Genomic DNA, 12,175 nt, shown 5'->3' with positions numbered 1-12,175 from the left:
AGTATTTTGCCCTCAATACCATGCGCCCTAATTTTGCTCACTAACCTCTTATGTGGGACTTTATCAAAAGCTTTCTGAATGTCCAGGTACACTGCATCTACTGGATCGCCCTCGTCCATCTTCAGAGTTACATCCTCAAAAAATTCCAGAAGATTAGTCAAGCATGATTTCCCCTTCATAACTCCATGCTGACTCTGACCTATCCTGTTACTACTATCCAGATGTGTCGTAATTTCATCCTTTATAATAGACTCCAGCATCTTTCCACCACTGAGGTCAGACTAACCGGTCTATAATTTCCTGCTTTCTCTCTCCTACCTTTCTTAAAAAGTGGTACAACATTAGCTACCCTCCAATCTGCAGGAACTGATCCCAAATCTATCGAATACTGAACAAATCTTCTCTCTAGTTCCATCTTGTCAAAACCATTCTGGATCAGATGCACATCAATCGAGTCACCCCTCACTCTTCTACAGTCCAGTGTAAATAGCCCAAACTGTCCAACCTTTCCCCATATGATAACTCACTTATTCCAGATATCAATACAGAGGAACCTCAATTATCCAAATATCAATTACCTGAATTCTGGATTACCCAAAGGCGATCTCAAAATCCCGAAAAAAACATTGCATCAAAGAAATGTTACCAACACTGTTCGCGTCTTTTGTTTACAATGATTAAAAGTGAACTTGACTTATTGAAATGCTGCTGGACATTGATGGAAGCCTAGTCACCTTTTCTAAATGACTGACTTCCTGCCCTCTCTCTCCTTCTCCACACTTTCCTTGGAGTTCTAGTACCCTGAATCCCATCCCACCCCCTCCCCCCTTCCCCAGATAATCTCTTCAACATTGTCCTGGACAGTGCAGAGTGGGTGCTTGCCAAAATGTTGCAGTAAAAAGTTGTGTGTGGGGCTGCATGTGTGCGTGTGCTATTTTGAGATTCACCTCCCCAAAGGCAGCAGCAGTCTTGTTGTTGGAGTCCAGTCTGACTGCCGTCTCCGTTTAGTAACTTCATTTTGTTCTGGAGTCCCATTGGGGAGAAGAGATAAGAGGCATCTGGTTGCTTTACTCCATCCAACACTGGAAACATGGAGAGTCGAAAGTACACAGCTTTTTTTGGGGGGGGGGGGGGTTGGTAGTAGTGGTGGTTGGGGGGCGGGTGCACGCAGTGTGCTGCTGCCTCGTCTCATGAACAGGAAATGAGTTTAACAAGTGCTCACACTATCAATCACATTGAAGTGAAGCGGCGGCAGGGACAGGCTACAGTAATGCTGCAGGACCCTTGCACACAAATGTGTGTCTGCTCAGAAACAAACCCTGAGACAGAGAGAGGGAGCAAGGCAGGCAGAGCGAGGAAAAAGGAAACTTCAGAAAACTCAGATTACCTGAGGAGAGGCACTGAATAATCAATTATCCGAATGAAATACTGTCTCTGCCCATCTTGTTCGGATAATTGAGGTTCCTCTGTATAGTAAACCTCCTCTGAACTACGGCCAAGATACCTACATCCTCCTTAAATAAGACAACCAAAATTGCACAATACCGGAGATACGATCTTAGCAACGCGCTGTATAGCTAAAACATGAAATCCTTATTTTAATATTCAATTTCTTTTGTAAAAAAGGATAGCATCCTATTTGCCTTCATGATTAAGTGTTGTATCTGCATACCAACTTTTCGTGGTGCATGTACCAGAACACCAAATTCCTTTGCACCTTGAACCTCTGCAGTCATTCACTGTGATACTCTTTCTGCTGAAATGAACAAATACACATTTTCCTGTATTATACTCCAATTGTCAGATTTTCATCCACTCACCTAACCTATGTATATCCTTCTGCAAGCTTCTTACATTTTCTTCACAACATACTTTCCTATCTGTGTCACCAGTGAATTTAGCTATCATGTATTTGTTTCTCTCATCTGAGTCATTGTAAGAGGTGAAGTCTCCAGTATAGATCACAGTGGGCTTCAGTCTATTTTCTGCTGGCCAGCCAAACTTCTATCCATGCTAATATGGTACTCACTGCACCTTTTAGTTTCTGCAACGACCTTTGCTCTGGCATTGCGTGGCAGTACAGTACGTCTACCGGCTCCCCTTTATCAACAACCCATTACTTCTTCAAAGAAGTCTTATAAATTGGTCAAATGGTTCCTCTGATGAAACCACATTGAAGTTTGCTGATTATTTTGAGTTTTTCTAAGTATGCAATGATAATATTCTTAATGATTGATCCTAATATCTTCCCTACAACAAACATCAAGCTAAAGTTTCCTGTGTTCTAGTGCTGTCCCTTGAGTTACATTTGTTTTTTAGTCAGTTGAAACAATTCCTGAATCTAGAGAATTTTGGACAATTGCCAGTCTGCTACATCAGTCACCTCTTTCAAAACCGTAGGATGATGTCCATTAAGATACAAAGGTGTCAGTTTGCTTAATACCACTTCCCTAGTGATTGTACTTATGCTAAGTTCCTCGCTTTCTTCCACCTCCTGTTTTACAGCCAGTTCTGGAAAGTGTTCTTTCTATAGTTTTCCTCTAAAATGAAGGCAGAGCAATACATTTATTTATGTACCCACTATTTCCTTATTATCTATTATTAACTCCCCATTCGCATTCTCGAGGATTAGCAGTCATTTTGCTTACATTTTCCTTTTTAAATACTTACAGAAGCTCTTACTATCCCTTTTTACATTTCTAATTTGCTCCTTTTATATTGTTAATTTCTTTCTCCTGATTAACCTTACAGTCATTCTTTAACATTGGTCAGAATACAAACAACCATGTGACCTGCCACTCACCTTTGTTATATGCTTAATCCTTCAGTTTGATGCTAACGTCTTTAGTGAACTACAAATGATGGGTCTTCCGTTTAAAGTTTTGTTTTAAAATAATAGGAAAGTACTTATTCTGAAATATTCTCTTAAATGTCTGCCACGGTATCTCTTGATCTATCCCTTAATTTAGTATGCCAGTTCACTTTGGTTAACTCAGCCTTCATGCCTGCGTAATCATCCTTTATTTAAGTTAAAATACTAGTCTTAGACTCAATCTTCTTCCTTCTAAACAGGATGTGAAATTTAATCATGTTTATGATAATTGCTACCACTAAGGATGATTTTACTGCAAGGTCTTTAATCAACCATGTCATATTAAACTACCCTAATATAAACTGCTTTCTGATCAGTTCCAGAACATGCCACTTGAAGAAACTATCTCAAAAGCATTCTACAAATTCCTCATCCAGGCTACTATTACCAGTATAATTTTACTAGTTTTTATGTAAATTAAAGAAATAGGAAATGATCATGAATAGTTTTATCACAAGCACCCAATATTACTTCTATTCCTTTTGTTGGCTGTTTTCTTTCACCTATTCCTGAGAGTTTTAAAAATAATAGTCTCACAAATAATGTGTAAATAAGAATGATATTTTATTCCTATTTTTAATAACCCTTTATTCAAATGAAGAATCAGAAGAGAACTGAGAATTTTCTTTACTGCATCAAATTATGCTGGATTGCCCGAAAAAGTGGTGAAAAGAAAGGCAGTACTAACTATCAAAAAGGAATTAGATATATACTTAAGGAAGAAATACTTTTCAGGGATATATGGAAAATAGCAAGGGCCTGGGAATAATTGGATAGATCCTTCTAAGGACCATCAAACGATGGGCCAAATGATTTTTCTTCCTGAGCCACCTGATTCTGTGTGGACTGTTTACACCTGGGCTTGAGGAAACTGCTGAGACTGATATTTAACTGTTAACACTGCTGATATAGAGCTGTACAGCACAGAAACAAACCCTTCAGTCCAATTCATCCATGTTGGCCAGATATCCTAAATTGATCCAGTTCCATTTGTCAGCATTTGGACAATATCCCTCTAAACCCTTCCTATTCAGTTACCCATCCAGATGCCTTTTTAATGCTGTAGTTGTACCAGTCTCCATCACTTCCTTTGGCAGTTCATTTCATACACGCACCACCCTCTGCGTGAAAAAGTTGCCTTTCCCTCTCACCTTAAACCTGTATGGCCTTTAGCTTTGGACTCCCCCACCCAAGGGAAAAGACCTTGGCTTTTCACCCGATCTAGGCCCCTCGCGATTTTATAAACCTCTATGAAGTCACTCCTCAGCCTCTGACACTCCAGGGAAAATAATCCCAGCCTATTCAGCCTCTCCCTATAGCTCAAACTCCCCAACCCTGGCAACATCCTTGTAAATCTTTTATGAACCCTTTCAAGTTTCACAACATCCTTCCTATAGAAGGGAGACCAGAACTGAAAGCAGTATTCCAAAACTGGCATAACCAATATCCTGTACAGCTGCAACATGACCTCCCAACTCCTATACTCAATGCACTGACCAATAAAAGCAAGCCTACCAAACACCTTCTTAACTATCCTATCTACCTGCAACTCTAGTTTCTAGGAACTATCAACCTGCACTGCAAAGTCTCTTTGTTCAGCAATACTCTCCAGGACTTTACCATTAAGTGTGTAAGTCCTGTCATGATTTGCCTTTTCAAAATTCAGCACATCACATTTAGCTAAATTAAACTCCATCTGCCACTAACAAAGGATCCAAGATGAAATCTGGATGTCTGGATTTTATTGTGGGACTGATAATATGGTACCAGTTTGGTTCTACCATGCATTCTGCAAAGCTCAGCCAATCTTGAAGAACATTTAAGTAGTTCAGTGATTGGAGAGCAGTTTCCATTTGAGAGTCAGCTGTTGTAGGCCTGAGAAACATCAGGGCAAGTAAAGCCAGCTTTTGATAAAGGAAAGATTATCTTGGATCAAATAATTCTGAACTTTCACTGTAAAGGAATTCCTCCTAAAATCTTATTTTGATCTGCTGATGAATATTTTATATTTATGATCTTGTGCTAACACTGTGAGTAAATGTGGTTGACATAAAGAATACATGAACTATTTCCAGACTGGAAAATCTAGCTAAGAGTTGAAATATTGGACCATAATACAGTACCTGGTAGGTCATATGATAAACTGAGAACCATCTGGGAATGCTTTAAGTCAGGGTGAGACATAAAGCTAGCACCTGACGGTAGGGATACATCAAATCTGGTGACCCAAGAAATGGGTTTTAATGCAAGATACAAACATTTGATAGACTATGCTAAGGGCCACCTTGGATTGGATCAGTTCTTTTATTTATAAGTATTCATATGTATTACTTGCTTACAATACCTTTTTACTGTTAAATATATCTTTAAAGTTTAGCCACTAAGAACCATGAAGGTTCCAGTAGTCATGATCTATTTGAAAGCTAATAGCTATGTAGTTTATTCTTATAATTTAACATACACAACAGAAAACCACATCAAAAAGATCTTACTAGGAGTGCAAAATAAATGATTTATGTAGTTTATTTTGCAAATCATTCTATTAGTTCCTTACTGTCAAACAGTAGGTACTGACACAGATTAAAAAGATAAAAATTTCAACACCAGACAGCACTTTCCTTTTTCTGATTGTGTTCAACGTTCAGTCAAAAGTGTTGAACAGATAAAAATTCCACTCCAGTGCCTACCTCCTTTTCCTCCCTTTCATGGTGCCTTGAAAAGCTTTGCTTATTAAGTATGCTAAATAAGTGCCATTCATTGTGATTAATATGATTAAGAAAAAGATGTTTCTTAAATTCTCAAAATACTGTTTCATTTTTGACTTACTTGAAGGCAAATCAATTTAAAGCTATTATTCCTTTTAAGGTTTTATGAATTTTTTATACCTCTTCACTTGCAACAGAATCTTCTGTTTGCTTGCCCTTCTTTTTTTTCTTTTTTCGTTTTGATTTCCCAATGCCAGCAGGGTTAACCTGAGATCTTTCTTCCTCCCCATCGGACACCTAGGTAATTAAAAAATGGCATCACAGTCAGTTGCAAAATTCCCTTTTAAAAGCACTGCTCTCTGAGCCACATTAGATATATGGAGCTGGATACTCACCAAATTATGGATACTCTGGGAAATTTTACAAATGGCAAGTGGGATCCAGATCGATGATTCCTGACAGAGCCAATGTTCACCGGTGGAGACAGAGGGAATTGGAACTGGACATGACTTCCACATATAAGAATCCTGAACTCAGCCAGGCCATTTATATTCAGTGTTCAGTTTAACCAGACTCCAATTTTGTATAAATGCCTTATAACTCAGTGGAAGATTTTGGAATATTAAGGTGGTGATAAGTGCTCTTCAAAGGCAGAAAGGATTTGTAGAACAGTCAAGCTCACAAGGTATTGAAATGGCTATCCCTTGTTCAAAAATAACCACCAGCTCTGTGCAATTTAAATAGCCATTTGTTGACATAATCCTAAGCCCTATTATCATTGTATTAATGAAGTTTGGTTATTTTCCACAAAACTGTGGTTTTGGAAGTTCTCAGTTTCATTGGTAGCTCAGAGACTATAAACTGATTTGAGTTTATTTGTATAGGGGATGTACTTGAGGGGATTTAGACTTAATAGGCAGCTTTTCACAGAATCCCTACAGTGCAGATTGAGGCCATTCAGCCAATTGAGTCGACATCGACCCTTTGAAGAGCATCTGACGCAGAACCACCTCTGTAACCTGTAACCACACATTTACTATGGTTAAACCACTTACCCTAGCACATCCTTAGATACAATTTAGCATGGCTTGTGGGAGAAAACTGGAGTATCTGGGGGAGCTCGAGTATTCACAAGGAGAATGTGCAAACTCCACAAGGACAGTTGCCCAAGGCTGGAATCAAACCTGGGTCCCCAGTACTGTAAGGCAGCTGTGTTAACCACTGTGCTACCATGCATTCATCAGTAGGAGTTTCTTTTATACAGTAAACTCTGTAAAAAGTATTTAGAACTTTACTTTATTTCATCTCAGCGTGGTTCTTGATTTAAATCTCTGATGGGTCCTGGGCGAGTTGGTGTGGAGGACATGACAGCAAAGGAGCCTGGAAGGCGTGGGTTGGAATAAGTCAACTGTAAGTTACCAGAGGACCTAGAAGAGGCCATGATGATAGTTAGGGGATCACAAAGTGGCACAGTTTCATAAAGGTTGGTAGGTGGCTTGGTTGGGATGAACTGGCACGTATGGAAAGGGGCAGTGTATGAGGGGTATACAAAAAGGGGCGACGACTAAAGAGTACGATGTTTACAAAATCAACTCAAGCTACAGGGAATCAAGGCAGACATTTTAAACAGCCCCCTTTAGTTTCTGGGGACTGGCAAACTTGAGTCCATCCAAACCTATTTCATCCCTCCTTCTGCTGTGTGAAATTTCCATGATGCAGGGTACTTTCAATGGTGTCAGTTCTGGCAAGTCAAAGAATTTCCCAACTCAAGCTGCATATCTCAGGAATAAAACTCCATACTTACAGAATCACACAGTACAGTGTTTGAATCTTTGTTTCATTTTAAAAGGTGAAGGTGACAGGAACTAGGCAGGCATTTCAACACAAACAGTGAGGGAGAATTGCACTGGTAGAGGTGCCACCTTTCAGTTAAGATATTAAAACAAGGCCCTGTCTGCACTTTCAGGGAGGTGCAAAAGACACCATGGCAATATTTTGAATAAGAGCAAGGGTCATCTGTCTTTGCCCTCAACCCACATTAAAAAAAGGTGGAGTGCTGTATTTTGACAGGAGTGGGCTGCATGGTTGGGGATGGATGGGTTTCTGCCAGAAAAACTGGAAGCTTGGGATTCTCAGTTGTTTTGAAATCTTCAATGCATAGTTTTGATTTGATTTACAGACTTGGTATCCAGTCATACCAGGGACACACTGAATTGAATTGAATTTATTGTCACGTTTACCAAGGCACAGTGAAAAGGTTTGTAAGTGCAAGTAAGTCAGCTGCTAATACAATCATAGAGTCATACAGGATGGAAACAGACTCTTCGGTTCAATCAGTCCATGTCGAACATAATCCCAAACTAAACTAATTCCATCTGTCTGTTCTTGGCCCATATCCCTCCAAACCTTTCCTATTCATGTATTCATCCAAATGTCTTAAACATTGTAACTGTTTCCACATCCACCACTTCCTCAGGAAATTCATTCCACATGCGAACCACCCTCTGTTTAAAAAATTTGCCTCGTCTTTTTTTTAAAAATCTCTCTCCTTGAAAAGATGTGCCCCATAGTCGTGAAATTCCCCATTTTAAGAGAAAAGACCACTACCATCAATTTTATTTGTACCTTTCATTATTTTATGTACTTCTATCAAGTCACCTCTCAACCTCCTACGCTCCAGTAAAAAATCTCCTAGACTTCCCTTATAACTCGAACCTTCCATACCTGGCAACATCCAGTAAATCTCTACTGAACTCTCTCCAGCTTGATAATTTCTTTCCGATAACTGGGCGACCAGAACTGGGCCAAGTATTCCAGAAGAGGCCTCACCAATATCCTGTACAACCTCAAAATAAAGTCCCAACTCCTGTACTCAAAGGACCAAGCAATGAAGACAAACATTCCAAACACCTTTTTAACCATCCTGTCTATATGTGACACGAACTTTAAAGAATTATGTACCTGCACCCCAGGTCCCTCTGTTCCACAACACTACCATGGATTATGACCCAAGATCCAGAGGAGACTATAAGACCATAAGAAATAGGAATGGAAGGAAGGTCATTTGACCATTGAGTCCACTCTCCATTCAATCATGGCTGATGGGTATTTCAACGCCACTTACCCTCTCTCTCCCCGTATCCCTTAATTCCTTGCGAGATTAAGAATTTATCAATCTCTGCCTTGAAGACATTTAACGTCCCAGCCTCCACTGCACTCTGTGGCAATGAATTCCACAGGCCCACCATTCTCTGGCTGAAGAAACATCTCATTTCCGTTCTAAATTGAGCTCCTCAAATTCTAAGGCTGTGCCCACTAGTCTTAGTATCCCCGCCTGACGGAAACAATTTCCTAGCGTCTACCCTTCCTAAACCATGCATTATCTTGTAAGTTTCTATCAGATCTCCCCTCAACCTTCTAAACTCTAATGAATACAATCCCAGGATCCTCAGCTGTTCATCGTATGTTAGGCCTACCATTCCAGGGATCATTCATGTGAATCTCCGTTTGACACTCTCCAGTACTATGCCCTTCCTGAGTATGGGCCCCAAAACTGGACACAGTATTCTAAACAGGGCCTAACCAGAGCTTTATAATGTCTCAGTAGCACATCACTGCTTTTACATTTCAATCCTCTTGAAATAAGTGACAACATTACATTTGCTTTCTTAACCACGGACTCAACCTGCAAGTCAACCTTTAGAGAATCCTGGACTAGCACTCCCAGATCCATTTGTACTTTGGCTTTATGAATTTTCTCACCGTTTATAAAAGTATAAGACCTCGCATTTGCTCACATTGAATTTTGTCAGCCATTTCTTGGACCATTCTCCTCAACTGTCAAAATCTTTCTGTAGCCTCCCCAGCTCCTCAGAGCTACCTGCCTGTCCACCTAACTCCGTATCATTGGTGAACGTCTCTAGAATGCCCCCAGTCTCTTCATTCAGATCATTTATATATAATGTGAACAGCTGCGACCCCAACACTGAACCCTGCGGGACCTCACTTGTCATTAGCTGCCATTCCGAAAAAGAACCTTTTATCCCAACCCTCTGCCTTCTGTCAGACAGTCCTCAATCCATGCCAGTAGCTCACCTCGAACACCATGGGCCCTCACCTTACTCAGCAGCCTCCCATGAGGCACGTTATCAAAAGCCTTTTGGAAGTCTAGGTAGATAACATCCACTGGGTTTCCCTGGTCTAACCTACTTGTTACTCTTCAAAGAATTCTAACAGGTTTGTCAAGCACGGCCTCCCTTACTAAATCCATGCTGACTTGTTCTAATTCGACCCGGCACTTCCAAGAATTTAGAAATCTCATCCTTAACGATGGATTCTAGAATCTTACCTATGACCGATGTTAAGCTAAGTGGCCTATAATTTTGCATCTTTTGTCTTGATCCTTTCTTGAACCAGGGGGTTGCTACAGCGATTTTCCAATCATCTGACTCCAGTAATTTTTGAAAGATTACAACTAACGCCTTTGCTATTTCTTCAGCCACCTCCCTCAGAACTCTAGGATGTAGCCCATCCCAGCCAGGAGTTTTATCAATTTTTACACCTTTCAGCTTATCAAGTACTTTCTCCTTTGTAATGGCCACCATGCTCAACTGTTGCCCCTTGACTCTACTTAACTGTTTGGATATTACTCATGTCTTCCACTGTGAATACTGACACAAACAAGTGAGGAGTGGTGCATGGTCTGACAATGGAGATTGCAATTTGGTGGCCAGAGGGAAGCACTTCATTTCTCTTCAGAGCTATCCTTGTCTTCCTCCTTTAGTCATATGTTTCCCAGAAGTTCAAGAATTTCTGGCAGCCATAACTGAACTTGCAAGCCAATATAAATCAGAGGTTTCCAGCTTCATTAGAATATTTAATTGATTGGCCAATCTGCCTTGGTTGGGTTTGAGCTTTTTGACATTTAACATTTCACCCAACCTGCCCATTTTTGCAACATAATGTTCAACTCACATTGTCTTGTCATTTATCTTGCTTGTGATTTTGGAATCTTGTGTGCAAACTGCGACATAACATTTCAACAGTGATGATACTTCAGAGATACTTGGTTGGTTTTAAAGAGCTATTGGAGTTCTGTACTGATGCCATCACTGCAAATTTCAAAACTACACCTTCACAACAGCCAATATTCAGTTTAGCTTTAAAAATAAAACTTATACACAAAGCTTAAAGGAATGACACGAGAAATATTTTTCTGTGCATACCTCAGACACATGCTGTTCACTGGTTCATGTACAGTATTCCACAACTGTCTTGCAGTATTAATAGATAGTTGGAGCACAAATAGGGCACCTTATAAGTTATATTTTAGCACATTGAGGAGTTCTGAATCATTTCTCAGGTGTATTGATTAGTTAGTCCTTTTTTCATTATTACCTTCAGTTTCTCTTTTCCTAGTTCCTGGGTTGTTAATGTTTCCTCCCCTGTCCAGTTACCCCATTCTTCTGTCGGTGGACTCCAATCAGAGTTAAGATCAACAGCAAAGGGGTCATCTGTAAAGCAATGGACTATTATATTAACACATCATGATCTTTTCTGGACAACCTGCATGACTTACAAATTCATCGTATGTTCATAACTTACAAATAACTTACTGCTCCACCAATATTAAAATTAAGCACTCTCAATTTTATGAAATTACTTCGAGAAGTCTGAGGCCTTAGTTTGTTCATTTCCTGTTTGACTACCAAGGTCAGAGATGGCCTGTGGCCAAAGCTTTATTTTGATTTTCCGTAATATCTTTTATTGTCAGCTAAGTGTTCAATGTTTCAATATTTAAATTTGTTAGATTTGTTCTAAGAATTGCTTCCTCACAATCATTAACCCAAAGAAGGAGCAGCACTGCGAACAAGCCTGCCAAAACTACAGTTAAACTCAGTGGCTTTACCAATGTAAGAGCAATACACATGCCTTGTACGCAGAGGAAGAATCAACAGGACTCTTCTAGCTGCACTTTATTATAATATTGCTTCCTTGGGGTTATTCTCTCTTCAGTGTCAATTTTGTAGCTTGCTTTGATTGTGAAAGAGAAGGGTTTATACAATGAGCTATTTCAGACATGTTAGGCAGCACTGTGGTCAGTGTAGATGACAGCATAAAACTACAAAGAGACATTGACAGTCTTAAGTGAATGGGTAAAACTGTGGCAGGTCAATGTAAGTATGGGGTTATCTATTTTGAATTGATCAGGGTAGTTTCCACATCAAGTTAAATACAGTGGATGTACAAAGAGACTTGGATGTTCAGGTGCATGAATCTTTAAAGTGTCACAAACAGGTGCAGAAAACCATCAAGAAAGTTAATGGAATGCTGATCTTTGTCATGCTGGAAGCCACACTGATGGGGGTATAACATGCACACTGTCAAGTAGTGTGCAGCCACCAGCCGATGTTACTGATTTGATGCTAGCAGTATCATCTCAGAGATCAGTACTCCAGCTAATGCCTGTTCTTAACCTTGCACAGCTGAAGATGTCTGCAGCAGCTGGAGAGTCTTGGTCCCCACCTTCAACCAACCCCATGAAAGATATGTGCTGGTAAGTGTTGTTTGATTTTTGTTTTGTCCTTTGCTTTGATTA

General features: G+C 39.9%; 1 protein-coding gene across 2 annotated transcripts in view; it reads right to left on the bottom strand.

The window, feature by feature from the left end:
* Window positions 1-12,175, bottom strand: part of LOC140466835 (uncharacterized) — a 97,112-nt gene that overhangs the window by 13,114 nt on the left and 71,823 nt on the right. For both annotated transcript variants that reach the window (XM_072562547.1, XM_072562537.1), the window contains exons 8-9: window positions 10,975-11,090; window positions 5,758-5,874 (exon numbers count right to left, since the gene is read on the bottom strand). In XM_072562547.1, the coding sequence (XP_072418648.1) occupies window positions 5,758-5,874; window positions 10,975-11,090 (233 nt within the window). The remainder of the gene's footprint in view (window positions 1-5,757; window positions 5,875-10,974; window positions 11,091-12,175) is intronic.

Source organism: Chiloscyllium punctatum, chromosome 3, assembly GCF_047496795.1.
Source record: "Chiloscyllium punctatum isolate Juve2018m chromosome 3, sChiPun1.3, whole genome shotgun sequence".
Lineage (NCBI taxonomy): Eukaryota > Metazoa > Chordata > Chondrichthyes > Orectolobiformes > Hemiscylliidae > Chiloscyllium > Chiloscyllium punctatum.
Note: the sequence above shows the minus strand (reverse complement) of the source record. Positions and strands in the feature narration are given on the sequence as shown.